The sequence below is a fragment of the Simochromis diagramma genome, unplaced genomic scaffold, assembly GCF_900408965.1.
Source record: "Simochromis diagramma unplaced genomic scaffold, fSimDia1.1 OVJJ01000216.1, whole genome shotgun sequence".
Taxonomy (NCBI): domain Eukaryota; kingdom Metazoa; phylum Chordata; class Actinopteri; order Cichliformes; family Cichlidae; genus Simochromis; species Simochromis diagramma.
In genome coordinates this window covers 6,296,517-6,313,790 of record NW_024386883.1, presented here as the reverse complement: position 1 = coordinate 6,313,790, position 17,274 = coordinate 6,296,517, and the positions used below count along the sequence as shown (strand labels likewise).

Here is a 17,274-nt window from a genome sequence, read left to right as displayed (position 1 = left end):
GCGTGTCAGGCTACATTTCACTGTGTGTTATACTTGTATAACTATGCATGTGACAAATAAAGAACCTTGAACCTTGAACCTTGATGCGTGCTTAATCATCCAGGTAAGTAAATCCCAAAAGGTTGATTCTGTTCATCCAACACGTTCTCACTCCCAACTCGTCAAACGTGTGACGCATGGTCAGGCTCCCTCTGCTGCACTTATGGACGCGCAGGGTACCCCTCTCGCGTCGGGAATTGACGTGAAGGGTCCTCCGATTGAAGAGATTGCTGCGGAAGTGCCTGTTGTCGGTATATTTAGACATTTTCCAAATCACATTGTAGTGACGTATACAGAACACAATAAATTATATAATGTAAACAACTACCTGAAAAACAGGTAGAACGATGCTTTTGTATCGTTTATTGCATTTACGGAGGGAGTGATGTATGCTGGGTAATGGCACAGCTAGCTACTGGGTTTATTCACCCGCTTCGGCTGTTATCAGTCCATACAATGGGCGTTATTAGCACAAATCAGTCCCATGGATATGGGCCATCTCCTGCTAGATTGTTCAGAAGGTTGTTCTCATCCATCCAGATGGAGGATCACTAACAGGAGCGTGGAAGACTCCAGAATCCACTCTGGCTGCAATCCGGTGGATATGCAGTGTGTACAGGTAAGACCATTTAAACGGACAGCACTTATCGAATGACCATTAAAAGTCAGCGAGTGTCAGTAATGTTAATGTGGTTATGTTAGTAATACACCGAGTGCTAATATAACAGCTTTAAGATGCATTTGTAGATATTATTACGTGTTTTACCGTCTTTATGGTGCTAGCTTAAAGTTACGGTGTAAACGTTAGCTTATATTGGAGTAAAGCTGTTACTGGTTAAACGATGTTAGCACAGAAATATTAGCTTCTGTCATGACTGATGAAGTTACTAGTTAATAAAGTTTTCAGTAAAGTGTTTAATCACAGCCACAGATTGACAGCAAATATCTCGATTAGCTTCAGTGCATCTGTAATAAATATGTGCAAGTTTCAGTGCTTCGTTTAAACTGTATGATACTTATACTGACCCAGGGTCAGTGTAAAATACAACCCTAGCTGTGTGAACAAAGCCTGGCTCCTTTAATCCTGCATGAAAAACCTCAGGATGCAGGTTATTATTATTCTTTCCTGCTGACACACCTGTCACACCTGAGAGTCAGCTAGAAACTTACAGTGACGTGGACATCATGCAAAGACTGCCAGACTCTGTAATACTGTAAATGATAAGTGACTCAGGTTAACACTAAACTTTAAACGGCACCTCTGTGTCTCTGTGTGCTGAACATCTAGGATTGAGTCAGGCTGCATTGACTGTGGGACTTTAATGTGTTAAAAGCAGGTTGAAGACGGCTCAGAAACATTTGAAGATTAAAATTTAGCATTATGGCTGCTGGTGGTTTGTAAAGCCTCTACTCGGCTGTATTTTTGTTACTAACTTATGTTTGTTGTTGTTTAACACAGATTTCAGAAGAGCAAATATGCTTAATAGTTTAACTAGATTTCATTGTCAGTGTGGGACTGCTGAGTCACTGAAGAACTCATAACAGCATGCCTTTAGCTTGTAGTAGAAGGCGGAGGCTGCAAAGTGCAGTGAGTCTCGGTCGACGTCCTTGTGAGCGGAGGTGATTAGGTCCACGGCCACACTGACGCGTGCATTCAGGTCTGACAGCGGGAGCAGAGTCTCCAAAAGCTGTAGGATGTAACCATGGAGACGACTGTAAGTTCATAGCAAACGTTACCGCGCGTGCTCGCGGAGATATTATTGTTTCAGAAAAGTAAGTGACACAAAATTATGAACATCACAGATCTATGTATATGAAAATGCAAAATGAAGATGTTTTGATATTCAGGAGTTACAAATGTCAGCTTTCAGTGAGAAACTGTACGAAGCTTTGATTTACCCGCATGTTTTACTTTAGTCTCCATAACAGCTCCAAACATCACATCATTGTTGAGTCAAACCTGCACCACAACACAGACTGTGCTGGAACAGCAGCTCCAGACTGTGTTACAGCACCATCTTTACCTTACAGGCGCCGTGAGGCAAAAGCTCAGGTTGTGTGGCCTTTAACGCTGATGCCACATAAACGAATACTGTGTGTGAACCTGTGGGTCAGAGACAGATACCTCGTTGTTTCAATGCCAGTGAACTGCTGGATGAAGGCAACAAAGGCTTCAGTCTCAGCCTCAGACTCGTGCCGGGTGTTAGCTGGCTCTGAGCCGCAAATCAAAAACCAGTTAAACCTGTTCACATGCAGATCATGTGACCAGAGCTCATCCTTCAAAACCAACATCACACACGCATACAGCATATACATGAAATAAAGATGCGCGAGTGTTTCTCGGACCTGGGTGTACGCCGCCAATGAATGTGAGCCATCAAAGAGAACAGGAACTCCACAGGCGTGATTCTGGGTCTGCAGCTGAGAGCACTTTCAAATGCACACAGGCCACCAGAAGAATATCCAGCGACTCTGTGCGGGCCGTCCGGCTGCACCTGCCTGACGCAGCTCACATAGTAGGCAGCCAGGGACTCAATGCTATCCAGAGGAGCAGCTGCAAGGAAACACATGAGGGGAGTTAGTTTGGCTGCACAGACATAAACAGCGTGAGCACAACAGTGTGAGTGACAAAGGTCGGAGAACAGAACCACAAACTTTTAAACTGTGACTGTTATGGCCCTAGCAGGGTCTCCTCCTGAAGGTGCCTGTGTGGGCGGTGTCCCACCACCTCTTCTGCCTGAGGTGCCACCTTTCCCTGTTACACAGCTGACCCACATCAGTAATTAAAAGTATTTAAGCCCAGGAAAGGTGAGCCTGGGCCAGAGTGCCAGCAGTGTGGTTACAGCTAGTGAGGTACAGCTAGTGAGCTGAGTGTTTGTGGTGTTTGCAGCGTTTGCAGCTAGTGAGCTGTGTTTTGGTGGTTTTCAGCTAGTGAGGTGTAGTGAGGGCAGATGAAGCCTCATGAAGCACTGAAGCTTTCATCCAATTGGTTCACCCCAACGCGAAGCTTCTTGAAGCTTCATTTGCTCTAGCAGGACACCTACTGGACGTAAAAATATTAGTTGGCATGAATTTGAAGAGTGTGGCATTTTGCACACAGCCTGTAAATGTCAACAGCAAAAGGAGTGTGTAAAACATCTATATTGTAGTGAGGGCAGTATACTGTGTATATTTATGCTGGCAGTATGGAAAATGATTATTTGGAAATGCCTAAAATGGAAATGATCATATACTGTGAGGTGAGGTGTGGACAGTGGTTGTGCTTTTGTAACATTGTGGCAAGGACAGTGATTAGTGTTTAGGGGACACATCATTGGTTTTATTTAAAACAACAGTTTCTCCACTGTGGCAGGTCGTAGGCGATTTCTTTTTTGGACAATATTTCCCCTGCCTTTGAAAACACTCGCTCACAGGGACAGATGAGGCAGGGGTACAACAGTATGTCAGTGAAGTAATTACTTCCGGAGCCCGGAAGTAGGAAGTAATTAAGGAAGTAATAAAGACATGATATTCATAAAATATGATATTCATAAAAAATATGATTATCAAAAAATATGCTAGTTCATAGCTCATTGCTTTCCCCCCCTAAAAACAACTAATGGAATTTAGATATTCTTATATATCAAATAGCATTCTTTATTTCTTTAAGCCATTAAATGTTTTTTTATTTTTTATGCCAAAAAACACCATCTGGTGGCGGGTCAGTGTGTGGGGCGCGCTCGCGCGCGCCCGAGACTGTGTGTCTGGGCGCGCGGGGGCGCGCCCGTGTCTCCGGACCGGGCTCCTCGAGCTCCGTGCTCATGTGTTAAAAATGTATTAAACCATATTAAAATTGTTTAGTTAAACTTGTGCTTTGTAACGTTCAGTATGGCCACAAATACAGGCGCATGCCTTGGGGGAAAACTTTATTCGATTTATAGGCATTTTTAGATTTAGAATAAAACTCATACTCAGAAAAAAACTTTCGCGATCCCCTAACCTTAACCCTCCTTAGAAACATAAGCAGGGAAAACTCCTTAAAAAACCCTCCGCGCTTTCTCCAAAACCCTACAAAACTGGTTAGGGTACCCCCTCTATTCCCAAACCATATTCGAAACAGGGGAAATCCGAAAAAAATCCTAGCTTTTTTCTCAATCAGCGCCCCGCCCCCGCATGTTCAGCCAAACAAGCCAAACTCCTTTAAAAAAAACTCTGCGATTTCTCCAAACCCTAGAATAACTTGTTACTACCCCTCTATTCCCAAAACGTTATAATCCAAAACAGGGGGAAAAGTCTTAGTCTTTTTTTCTTCAAAAACTTCCCTCTTACGCAAGCTCTAAAATTCAACGCAGAGTCTAAGTTCTACCTCACTCTAACTCCGATCCACAACTTCTTGCAGAGCACAATTTTTTCCTGCTTGTTCGCTCCCCGCTCTGCTCCCGAATGCGCTGCTACTCGTTTGAAAATCCCCCCTTAGACCAACTCGCTCACTGCGCCCCGCTGCCAATCACATAATTGCACCGCCCCTTCGCACCGTTAGCCAATCCGCTCCAGGTCCGATTTTATGATCTCCCGCTGAGGTTAAGACTGCTGTCGAGCTCCCAGAAGACCTCTGACTTCAGACATAAACAACTGGCGCCGCTCAGACGGCTTGTGAGCTCAACAGCCAGGAAACCAGGGACAACAACTGCCTTCGCGTGCCTATGTGCAACACTCGGTAAGTGTTAAGCTTCCCCGTCTAACTAAATTTTCGCATTTTCTTTTTACCATTCTGTCAAAAAAGCTTTTCATCTCAAAAGCCATGCAAAAAGGCTCTGTAACACTTGGAATACATTTTTAAAACATATAAGCTCGCCTCTAACACTCAGAGCTAAAAAGGGCGTTTGTACGTTAAACTATAGCAGCGATCATGGCCTCATCAGGTACCTCATTTTTTTCTCACTCTTGTTCAAAATGTTATATTTACTGTTTCCCCGTTGGTAAATACTCGATGTTATTTCTTTTCAGACTCGGAGATAAGCGTGCCAACTCCTCTTTTTTGATTCTCTCGATCGAATTGGTAGGTTTGGTCTCTTGTTCCCCTCTTAACAGCTAATTGTACAAGAAAAACAAAACATTACCCTCTTTTTTCATTTATCAAACTTCTAGAATCTCTGACTTGGACACCTTATTCGAAGATGTCGCCGAATTCTCTCCACCAGTGCTTGTGCGATCCACAGGAAAGAAATCCATCTCTCCACACGCAACGGCGGTCGGGGTCACGCCCACTGTGATGTTTTAAATGGAGCTGGTTCCTCGAGGCGCGTCCGACAGCATGAGGGGAAAATTGGTTTTGTAATATTTTCTTTGTTTTGTTAAGGGTGTATCCATCCCATGATACAGACACTTTTAACGACAGGGCGTTTTCTGATTTGCTTTCAGTGTTCATTTGATTTGTTACTAGAGCAGCAGTCAGTGCTTTACAGTTGGTTCACTGTCGTCTTGTTTCCTCCCTCATCCCGCTGACCACCCCACACGCCGCCTCCTGTTGAAGGCTAACGTGAGTCCTTCCACCCACAGCTGCAGCGCACACGCAGGATTTTTGATCTGGGGAATGTTCTCTGTAAGATTGTAGAGCTGACTGCTGTTGTTGGCACTGTAAAACAATAAAGCTGAATTGAACTAAAGTGAATAATTTGAAAATGACTCAGTGTTTTATCAGCGACACGTTACCGCAGCCTTTTAAGATCACTGAACCTGTTACTTCAAAAAACAACATGTAATGTTGAAGGGGACAAAGAGTTAGTTCATGTTTGACACTGATGTTAATCAAAACTTCTAAGATCCAGGTTGAATAAAACAGTATTAGGTGTGTGATTTCACTCTGCTCCACACACCTGCGTGCTCCAATCAGAGACACCAGAGGAACAGGTGATGAATGTGATGGGGAAGTATACGCAGGTGTGACATACAGAGCCGTGGGAATTACAGGACATTATTACTGTTGATATATTCTCAGCGATCAGCTGTTAGTGAAGAGCATGAAAACCTTACTGCACGTCGGTCCGCTCAACTTAGCTCGCTGGATAATTTACTCGTCAGCTTGAAAACATTTAACTTTAACAAAATGTTCACCAACATAGGGGTCAGTGCAGGTCACTGAGTCATCCTGCACACTAGCCCTGCCCCGCCCACCTGTTTATACACCTCTGCAGCCCCTCCTCTTTCAGACATTTCTTCTAAATCCTTTAAAGGAGCCTTCACTCACAAACTCGTGGTGGAATAAACTCTGCTTTCTAACATGCAGCTAAAGTTCAGTCTGCATGCTCGACCCACATACTCCCGGCAGCTGAAGTGAAATACTGCTGTGCATAAGGGTCGAGCGGGTGACCACGTCACCTGGTCATGGGGTAAATGCCGCAGCCGGGTTCAACTCTGACCTGAGGCCCTTTATTTCTCCCTCCCTGTTTTGCTGTCTGGTCTTCATTGTGCTATTAAATACAGACAAAAAATGTTGTTCTCCTTCCATCACCACCTTTGTTGCATGTAGAAAAGTGTCATATAGAACCACTCCAGTTACTTTAATGGGCCAACAGGATTTGTGTTTCAGTCCCTGATAAACAGACCCATCCTCTAAAAAACAAAACCCAAAAACTATATTTACAAGATAAATGATCAGAAATAGTAACGACAACAAAAGCACAGGAATCATAGATCCAACGGGACAGGCTCGTTACAATGAAGGAAAACACTGAGCGACTGTTGAGGCCTTTATTAGTCCTTCAAAACATAACAGAAATATTACAATAAAACACAGAGGCCTTTATTGTCACGTCCATCGTACTGTGACTCCTCAGCACATTCATCTCCAATCAGCAGCTTCCTTCACTGACCCAATCACAGGTCTCAGGCCAGCTGTTGTACTCAGGTTTGGATTATTTGCTGAGGTTTTAGATCTCTGGACCAAAGCCTTTAAAAGGAAACAGTTTCTCAGAGGTTACATCAGTAAATATGATCTCACTGTTACAGTGATCATTCACATCTCTGATTAACCTCTGAAGAGACACATTTGGTCCTTAGCGACGCCTCTGTCACAGGCGTCTGTCAGAACAACAGAAACACCAATTTAAGTGATGTTATGTAATTCAGGATTCATTCAATGTGTCAGTGTTTGTTACTTTGTTACATTAATTTTTTAACCACGTTATTTTGTTGTGGGATGAACTTCTGCAAACAACAACATATGGCAACAAAAAACAAAACTTGCAGTTGGAATCGATGGAGCTGTGAGATGATGGGATGTCGACTGGTTCACTAACCATTAACATTTGGGATATTAGGATAACAGTAGCGTGTAAACATAAGCAGTGCAAAGACTTCCTATAACGACACATTTACAGTCTAGTTTGAGGAATTAGGGTGAAGAGACGGTTGATGTTTAACCCTCCCTTGGTTTGACAGCTCGCTCAGCCAGTGAGTTATGAATGATGTTCTTGATAGACTCCGCCCCTGCGCCTTCTAGGAAAGTGCGGTGATCTCCCTCGATGACGTGGACCGACACCTCGCCATCACAGACCTGAAGAAAGACGCAGTTTGAACATTGGAAGGCTCAGACTGAGAGTTTATAGAAAAACACGCATGCACGCACAGTGAAGATAAGTACTACAGACTGATGTAAATGTGCATCGTTACCTCGCTGAGCTTATAGTCAGCTCCCAGGTTTTGCTCATATTCGCTGCTGGTTTCGGCACGCAGCAGCTTCACGCTGCCGTGGTGGTTTGCAGTAGGTACATATGCATCAGCAGCCTTTAGCTTGTAGTAGAAGGCGGAGGCTGCAAAGTGCAGTGAGTCTCGGTCGACGTCCTTGTGAGCGGAGGTGATTAGGTCCACGGCCACACTGACGCGTGCATTCAGGTCTGACAGCGGGAGCAGAGTCTCCAAAAGCTGTAGGATGTAACCATGGAGACGACTGTAAGTTCATAGCAAACGTTACCGCGTGCTCGCGGAGATATTATTGTTTTCAGAAAAGTAAGTGACACATAATTAATGAACATCACAGATCTTATGTATATGAAAATGCAAAATGAAGATGTTTTGATATTCAGGAGTTACAAATGTCAGCTTTCAGTGAGAAACTGTACGAAGCTTTGATTTAACCGCATGTTTTACTTTAGTCTCCATAACAGCTCCAAACATCACATCATTGTTGAGTCAAACCTGCACCACACACAGACTGTGCTGGAACAGCAGCTCCAGACTGTGTTACAGTCACCATCTTTACCTTACAGGCGCCGTGAGGCAAAAGCTCAGGTTGTGTGGCCTTTAACGCTGATGCCACATAAACGAATACTTGTGTGTGAACCTGTGGGTCAGAGACAGTATACCTCGTTGTATTCAATGCCAGTGAACTGCTGGATGAAGGCACACAAGGCTTCAGTCTCAGCCTCAGACTCGTTGCCGGGTGTTAGCTTGGCTCTGTAGCTCTGCAAATCAAAAACACAGTTAAACCTGTTCACATGCAGATCATGTGACCAGAGCTCATCCTTCAAAACCAACATCACACACGCTATACAGCATATACATGAAATAAAGATGCGCGAGTGTTTCTCTGACCTGTGTGTACGCCGCCACATATGAATGTGAGCCATCAAAGAGAAACAGGAACTCCACAGGCTGATTCTGGGTCTGCAGCTGAGAGCACATTTCAAATGCTACACAGGCACCAGAAGAATATCCAGCGACTCTGTGCGGGCCGTCCGGCTGCACCTGCCTGACGCAGCTCACATAGTAGGCAGCCAGGGACTCAATGCTATCCAGAGGAGCAGCTGCAAAGGAAACACATGAGGGGAGTTAGTTTGGCTGCACAGTGACATAAACAGCTGATGCACAACATGTGAGTGACAAAGGACTGAGAACAGAACCACAAACTTTTAAACTGTGACTGTTATGGCCCTAGCAGGGTCTCCTCCTGAAGGTGCCTGTGTGGGCGTGTCCCACCACCTCTTCTGCCTGAGGTGCCACCTTTCCCTGTTACACAGCTGACCCACATCAGTAATTAAAAGTATTTAAGCCCAGGGAAAGGTGAGCTCTGGGCCAGAGTGCCAGCAGTGTGGTTACAGCTAGTGAGGTTACAGCTAGTGAGCTGAGTGTTTGTGGTGTTTGCAGCGTTTGCAGCGTTTGCAGCTAGTGAGCTGTGTTTTGGTGGTTTTCAGCTAGTGAGGTGTAGTGATGGGCAGATGAAGCCTCATGAAGCACTGAAGCTTTTCATCCAATTGGTTCACCCCAACGCGAAGCTTCTTGAAGCTTCATTTGCTCTAGCAGGACACCTACTGGACGTAAAAATATTAGTTGGCATGAATTTGAAGAGTGTGGCATTTTGCACACAGCCTGTAAATGTCAACAGCAAAAGGAGTGTGTAAAACATCTATATTGTAGTGATGGCAGTATACTGTGTATATTTATGCTGGCAGTATGGAAAATGATTATTTGGAAATGCCTAAAATGGAAATGATCATATACTGTGAGGTGAGGTGTGGACAGTGGTTGTGCTTTTGTAACATTGTGGCAAGGACAGTGATTAGTGTTTAGGGGACACATCATTGGTTTTTATTTAAAAACAACAGTTTCTCCACTGTGGCAGGTCGTAGGCGATTTCTTTTTTGGACAATATTTCCCCTGCCTTTGAAAACACTCGCTCACAGGGCACAGATGAGGCAGGGGTACACAGGTATGTCAGTGAAGTAATTACTTCCGGAGCTCCGGAAGTAGGAAGTAATTAAGGAAGTAATAAAGACATGATATTCATAAAAATATGATATTCATAAAAAATATGATATTCATAAAAATATGCTAGTTCATAGCTCATTGCTTTTCCCCCCCTAAAAACAACTAATGGATTATTTAGATACTTTCTTATATATCAAATAGCATTCTTTTATTTCTTTAAGCCATTAAATGTTTTTTTATTTTTTTATGCTCAAAAAACACCATCTGGTGGCGGGTCAGTGTGTGGGCGCGCTCGCGCGCGCCCGAGACTGTGTGTCTGGGCGCGCGGGGGCGCGCCCGTGTCTCCGGACCGTGCTCTCTCGAGCTCCGTGCTCATGTGTTTAAAAATGTATTAAACCATATTAAAATTGTTTAGTTAAACTTGTGCTTTTGTAACGTTCAGTATGGCCACAAATACAGGCTGCATGCCTTGGGGGAAAACTTTATTTCGATTTATATGCATTTTTAGATTTAGAATAAAACTCATACTCAGAAAAAAACTTTCGCGATCCCCTAACCTTAACCCTCCTTAGAAACATAAGCAGGGAAAACTCCTTAAAAAACCCTCCGCGCTTTCTCCAAAACCCTACAATAACTTGTTAGGGTACCCCCTCTATTCCCAAAACCTTATATTCGATAACAGGGGAAATCCTGAAAAAAATCCTTAGTCTTTTTTCTCAAATTCAGCGCCCCGCCCCCGTCATGTTCAGCCAAACAAAGCCAAAACTCCTTTAAAAAAAAATCTCCGCGATTTCTCCAAAACCCTAGAATAACTTGTTAGCTACCCCTCTATTCCCAAAAGCGTTATAATCCAAAACAGGGGGAAAAGTCCTTAGTCTTTTTTTCTTCAAAAACTTCCCTCTTACTAGCAAGCTCTAAAATTCAACGCAGAGTCTAAGTTCTACCTCACTCTTAATCTCCGATCCACAACTTCTTGCAGAGCACAATTTTTTCCTGCTTGTTCGCTCCCCGCTCTGCTCCCGAATGCGCTGCTTACCTCGTTTGAAAATTCCCCCCTTAGACCAACTCCGCCTCACTGCGCCCCGCTGCCAATCACATAACTATTGCACCGCTCCCTTCGCACCCCAGTTAGCCAATCCGCTCCAGGTCCGATTTTATGATCTCCCGCTGAGGTTAAGACTGCTGTCGAGCTCCCAGAAGACCTCTGACTTCAGACATATCAACAACTGGCGCCGCTCAGACTGCTTGTGAGCTCAACAGCCATGAAACCAGGGATCAACAACTGCCTTCGCGTGCCCTATGTGCATATCACTCGGTAAGTGTTAAGCTTCCCCGTCTAACTACATTTTCGCATTTTCCTTTTTACCATTCTGTCAAAAAAGCTTTTTCATCTTCAAAAGCCATGCAAAATAGGCTCTGTAACACTTGGAATACACTTTTTAAAACATATATAAGCTCGCCTCTAACACTCAGAGCTAAAAAGGGCGTTTGTACGTTAAACTATAGCAGCGATCATGGCCTCATCAGGTACCTCATTTTTTCTCACTCTTGTTCATATAATGTTTATATTTTTACTGTTTTTCCCGTTTGTAAATACTCGATGTTATTTCTTTTCAGACTCTGAGATAAGCGTGCTCAACTCCTCTTTTTTTGATTCTCTCGATCGAATTGGTAGGTTTGGTTCATTCTTGTTCCCCTCTTAACAGCTAATTGTACAAGAAAAACAAAACATTTACCCTCTTTTTTTCATTTTTATCAAACTTTCTAGATATCTCTGACTTGGACACCTTTATTCGAAAGAGTTCGCCGAATTCTTCTCCACCAGTGCTTGTGCGATCCACAGGAAAGAATATCCATCTCTCCACACGCAACACGTTCTCACTCCCAACTCGTCAAACGTGTGACGCATGGTCAGGCTCCCTCTGCTGCACTTATGGACGCGCAGGGTACCCCTCTCGCGTCGGGAATTGACGTGAAGGGTCCTCCGATTGAAGAGATTGCTGCGGAAGTGCCTGTTGTCGGTATATTTAGACATTTTCCAAATCACATTGTAGTGACGTATACAGAACACAATAAATTATATAATGTAAACAACTACCTGAAAAACAGGTAGAACGATGCTTTTGTATCGTTTATTGCATTTACGGAGGGAGTGATGTATGCTGGGTAATGGCACAGCTAGCTACTGGGTTTATTCACCCGCTTCGGCTGTTATCAGTCCATACAATGGGCGTTATTAGCACAAATCAGTCCCATAGATATGGGCCATCTCCTGCTAGATTGTTCAGAAGGTTGTTCTCATCCATCCAGATGGAGGATCACTAACAGGAGCGTGGAAGACTCCAGAATCCACTCTGGCTGCAATCCGGTGGATATGCAGTGTGTACAGGTAAGACCATTTAAACGGACAGCACTTATCGAATGACCATTAAAAGTCAGCGAGTGTCAGCAATGTTAATGTGGTTATGTTAGTAATACACCGAGTGCTAATATAACAGCTTTAAGATGCATTTGTAGATATTATTACGTGTTTTACCGTCTTTATGGTGCTAGCTTAAAGTTACGGTGTAAACGTTAGCTTATATTGGAGTAAAGCTGTTACTGGTTAAACGATGTTAGCACAGAAATATTAGCTTCTGTCATGACTGATGAAGTTACTAGTTAATAAAGTTTTCAGTAAAGTGTTTAATCACAGCCACAGATTGACAGCAAATATCTCGATTAGCTTCAGTGCATCTGTAATAAATATGTGCAAGTTTCAGTGCTTCGTTTAAACTGTATGATACTTATACTGACCCAGGGTCAGTGTAAAATACAACCCTAGCTGTGTGAACAAAGCCTGGCTCCTTTAATCCTGCATGACAAACCTCAGGATGCAGGTTATTATTACTCTTTCCTGCTGACACACCTGTCACACCTGAGAGTCAGCTAGAAACTTACAGTGACGTGGACATCATGCAAAGACTGCCAGACTCTGTAATACTGTAAATGATAAGTGACTCAGGTTATCACTAAACTTTAAACGGCACCTCTGTGTCTCTGTGTGCTGAACATCTAGGATTGAGTCAGGCTGCATTGACTGTGGGACTTTAATGTGTTAAAAGCAGGTTGAAGACGGCTCAGAAACATTTGAAGATTAAAATTTAGCATTATGGCTGCTGGTGGTTTGTAAAGCCTCTACTCGGCTGTATTTTTGTTACTAACTTATGTTTGTTGTTGTTTAACACAGATTTCAGAAGAGCAAATATGCTTAATAGTTTAACTAGATTTCATTTTGTCAGTGTGGGACTGCTGAGTCACCTGAAGAACTCATTTGATTCATTCTCCACATGATGTTCATTTACAGAAATGTTTCACAGGAACTGATTTCTCCCAAAGGGTGAACTAGTGTGTTTCCATAGATTACCTCTGTATGAATGTACTTTTAAATGAAGGCAAGTGTTTGTCCTTTTTTGTTCCTCAGGTACAGTACGTGATATCAAGGGCAGGCGGGGGTAGCCAAGAAGCAGACGTACTTCCAAGAGGGAGCTGCAGTGAGGTCAGAGGTCAGAATCTGAAACAGCCCAGGTTTATATTTTAGAGGTTATAAAAAAATCAAAATGTATTTATAAAGAAACCTTTAAATAATAGTCATAATTATGATTATTATAAGAAATATCAAACATTTAAGTGTTAGCCCTGCGATAAACTGGCAGCCTGTCTTTGTCCTGTATCAGCTGGGATAGGCTTCATCCTCCCGCAACCCTGAATTGGATACATTGTATTCCAGTTATGTAATCTGATCATTTACAAACTCAAGGTATCTAATCAAAATGTAAGTAATAATTATAAAATGGGAAAGCAGAAATAAGTGTGACATGAATGTAAATGTGTGAGCTGACATAGAGGACAGCTACATGTAGTCTGAAAAACCTTTGTTGTCAAGTTTGCAGGTCTATCAGCACGAGACATTCTTACATAGAAGAGACATTAAAGTCTGACTCAGTGAAGCATTATTGGTCCCGTCTGTTTGGATAAATATAGTAAGTTGATGTACGTCATTTATTGACACATTTTCTTAAGTGCTTATCCAGTTCAGGATCACAGTGGAGCTGCAGCTGGATATGTTCACTAAATAAACCTTCCAAAAGTTAACAATAAACCTGCATCCATGTACGTTGTTGTCCACAGGATGAGAAAATCAAACTGGAAGACTGTGGAACATGTTAATAAATGTTTGTGTGTTTATGCCTGTGTCTTTCACAGGAGGCGCTGGAAGGTTTCCCTAATAGTTCCTGGTGAATCAAAGCAGAACCATAAAGGTTGCTGGACTGCATCATGGCCTTACCCCTGAGCAGTCATCCTGTTAAAGGAGGAACCAGTTAGAAGCTGTTTTCAAAGTAGCTGAGCAGATTTCATCTCAAGTAAGCGATTAACTGTTTGTTCATCTGTTCTGCCACTTAAAGACCATTTAAGGACGTCTTTTGAGTGTCCAGTTGAATTAATTCTACTGGCTCTCATGGTCATTTGTTATTATAGACATATTTTTCATCTTCATCCAGCTATTTAGTAAATTCTATCTATTTAGTAATATCCGTCAGCTATAAAATGTAATATAAATATAAAAATATCTAAATATCTCCTGCCCTTTATGTTTTAATGATGTATGTCTGTTTACATTAGCATTCCTCACATATCAATGAGATGCTGTACAGTACAATCCTACTGACACAGCAGAGGGATAACGACAGCTATTCAACATCGTTACACGACACATTCGAGCTGCACGATGCAGACAAAGTGACTAAATCATCTTTTTGTGGTTTATTGTCTTCAAACCAGCAGACAAAGCTGATGGCAGAAGATGTTGGAGAAGAACTTCAGGCCGTGGACTGAAAAGGTATTTTTGTCTTGTTATCAAAGACATTTGGAGTGACGGCTTCTACAACTGGTTGTGCTAAAGTAAAGCTTAGAGTCTAAGAAATCACATTGTTGATATTCAGCACAAAGAGAAAAGCTCACTTGTTTGAATTTATTTACAATCATAGTTTTATAAATTCTGACTGTAAACATCTTTTACAGCTTTGATATTGTTTGACACTCGATATCAGGTGATCGGGTTTAATTTAAAGGTTTCTGTGTCCCAATGAGCCATTTACACTGACCAGTGTCACTTTAACTGTAACACATTCATTATTTAGATCCAGCAGAGAAATAACTGAATGTAAAAACGGCAGCCCTCAAGCCAGGTTTATAGAGATATATGCATGCATTATGAAATTTATGTATCCCAGATAATTGTTATTCATCTAGTCATGGCAGACCTACCTCTTCCTCCCTAGTTAACTGCAACCCAAAAGAACTAGTGGGGCTATTTACACACTCACAACCAGTGTGGGGTAAAAAGAGCCACCAAAAAGCTGTCAGCCACAGATGTGCTATAAGAGTTAGAAACTCTACTTATGGAGAAACTTTCTAAGTCTAACAGAGGACAGATACTCCTGCCCAAATAACATGATATAACCCCACATACAGCCCAGCCATAAAGTGAACCAAGTCATTTAGTTAAAGACAGCATGGGACCAAATGCATGTAACCAGCCTGCATCAACCTGACATTTCTTCCTCCTGAATTAAATGAATGAATGGATGAAAGTTAAATGACTACAAACCTAAAGCCACTAGTTCCCACACTGGAGCTCCCTGACACTGTGTGTTAACCGTATTTAGCTTGTATCAACAGTTGTAACAGGCTAAGCCACTTGAGACACTGCATTGAATTTGTTCCTGTCTTAATGGTTTCAGCTGACTGGTTTCAGCTCAGATGTTCTGCTTTTTCCTTTCAGTAGATCAAAGCAGCTCGTGCTCCTTCTGCTTCCAATTTAGAAGAAGAAGAAGAAGAAGAAGAAGAAGAAGAAGAAGCGAAGGCTTCAGCGAAGTGGCGTTCATGGTCTCAGTGAACAGTCACGGTCACACACTGCATGTGGTTTTAAAAGCAACATGTCTGTTCAGTACAACGATGTGTAATATTAGTGCAGCTACGGTTTGTTCTTGAACATCAGTTCTGTTTTCTACTTTGATCACTTAGACCAAAAAAGTGTTGTTTTCAGATTCTTTCTTTTACATCTATAAACCACCTGTTCATTTTTTTTATTACAATTAGTTTCACATAAATGTTAGTGTTTCCTTTATGATCTTTTAATGCTTACACTACACTGTACACATTAGAGACATTTCTGTTTCCTGTTTCTGTTGACTCAGAGTTGTAAAATGTTCTTTTATTTGATGCACAATATGAAGCTTATAATTTTCTTACAAATAAAACTCTGATGACAAACATGAACAGCTGTGCTTATTTCTGAGACATGAGTTTTTGAATGTGTTCATATTTAGACAGTGTGCATCTGTCTGCTGAAACTGTGATGGTGAACCTGAGGTGATGGTCAACAGAAGGCAAATATATATCAATATAAAACAATATTGAAGTAATGTCTTTACCCTCTGCAGCGTGTGGACGCTGTGCACGCAATCACCTTATTCACTGTAGTAAACGTGCACTGCTAGCTCACGTGACTGTCTCCATGGTTACATCGTATATTATTAGCTATGTAAACAGCTTCCAAAGATACCGCCATAGCTCTCTGCAGCTGTAACACTGTCACACTTTGCAAATCATTTCACGTGTTTGATAGTTATGAAGACAGAATATGTTTTTAAGGTCATGCTAGGCGGTTGCTATGGTGGTTGCTGTGGACTCGGGTGGACCGCGTCCGATTCCTGTTATTAGCTGTCCGCCGCAGGAAGGCTGCGTTCCATTTACAAGTAGTGACCGTCTGCCGCAACTCGAACTCAAACCCCGCTTTGTTCTTTAATTATAGGCCTTTTATAGCCGTTCATGACACGCACACACACACATAAAGCACGTTGCCTCACCATGAGAATGCAAGTTTACCTAACCTAACCTTAAAGTGTCTGATATAGGATAGAAAAATGAAGCAACCAGAGATTTAATGATGAAGACTCTGGGTTCTGTAGTTCACGTTTTACAGTCCTGAATGACTCTTTGCATATAATTTATTGAAGAGGAGTTTAGAATGCACTTTACATTTAGACTGTTGCTGTTTCATTTTTTACATTGTTGCTGTGTTATGTCATGAATAAGGTTCACCTGCTGGGGGTTTGATGGATCAGCTGGACAATACAGTCAAAGACAGACTTCATTCATCATATGCAAGAATCCTAGTTGGATTTTTGTTGTCACTCGTGTTTTTGAACCAAATATTGAAAACAATTCTGACAGACTGGATACCTGGCCAGGGTGTACATTACCTTGTACTCAAGCATCCCAGGACAGAGCCCTACCCCACCATGAGCCTGGGTGGATACGTGGTTATAATATAAAAGGACCAATACTGAATATGAATATTTCATGAAAATTGAATTATAATACAAATTAGTAATAAGGGTTTCTCTGCGCCCTTATCTACCCCATACTCAAAGAGCTGCGGGTAGAGAGGGTGACAGGAGAGGATGGCACTGAAGAGAAGATGCTCGGTTTCTGGAGTCTCCTGGT

The 17,274-nt window shown here is 42.4% G+C and overlaps 1 protein-coding gene, 2 long non-coding RNA genes and 1 pseudogene across 4 annotated transcripts; 2 read left to right on the top strand and 2 right to left on the bottom strand.

The window, feature by feature from the left end:
- Positions 1–1,544: 1,544 nt before the first annotated feature.
- LOC120734083 lies at positions 1,545–2,609 on the bottom strand (annotated as a pseudogene).
- Positions 2,610–6,828: 4,219 nt separating this feature from the next.
- Positions 6,829–8,816, bottom strand: LOC120733616 (fatty acid synthase-like). Its single transcript, XM_040031911.1, has 4 exons — positions 8,611–8,816; positions 8,382–8,480; positions 7,690–7,941; positions 6,829–7,573 (listed from the first exon to the last, which is right to left on the bottom strand). The coding sequence occupies exons 1-4, from the start codon at positions 8,698–8,700 to the stop codon at positions 7,436–7,438; spliced, it is 579 nt and encodes a 192-aa protein (XP_039887845.1). The 5' UTR covers positions 8,701–8,816; the 3' UTR covers positions 6,829–7,435.
- A 1,661-nt stretch (positions 8,817–10,477) lies between these two features.
- On the top strand, positions 10,478–11,847 carry LOC120733980. The gene is made up of 3 exons (XR_005695939.1): positions 10,478–11,038; positions 11,341–11,394; positions 11,492–11,847. It is a non-coding gene; the product is annotated as an uncharacterized LOC120733980 (long non-coding RNA).
- A 1,904-nt stretch (positions 11,848–13,751) lies between these two features.
- On the top strand, positions 13,752–15,788 carry LOC120733613. Of its 2 annotated transcripts, none has more exons than XR_005695882.1 (3): positions 13,752–14,126; positions 14,548–14,602; positions 15,548–15,788. It is a non-coding gene; the product is annotated as an uncharacterized LOC120733613 (long non-coding RNA). The 2 variants fall into 2 exon arrangements; XR_005695881.1 differs by having other exon boundaries at positions 14,545–14,602.
- The last annotated feature ends 1,486 nt before the right edge of the window (positions 15,789–17,274 follow it).

Excerpts from the sequence above, each read along its gene's own strand:
- LOC120733616 (XM_040031911.1), bottom strand. The coding sequence starts at position 8,700 with ATGTGCTCTCAGCTGCAGACCCAGAATCAGCCTGTGGAGTTCCTGTTT. Across the intron at positions 8,481-8,610 it reads ATGTGGCGGCGTACACACAG|AGCTACAGAGCCAAGCTAAC; the intron begins GTCAGAGAAACA and ends TTTGATTTGCAG. Across the intron at positions 7,942-8,381 it reads CTGGCATTGAATACAACGAG|CTTTTGGAGACTCTGCTCCC; the intron begins GTATACTGTCTC and ends TACATCCTACAG.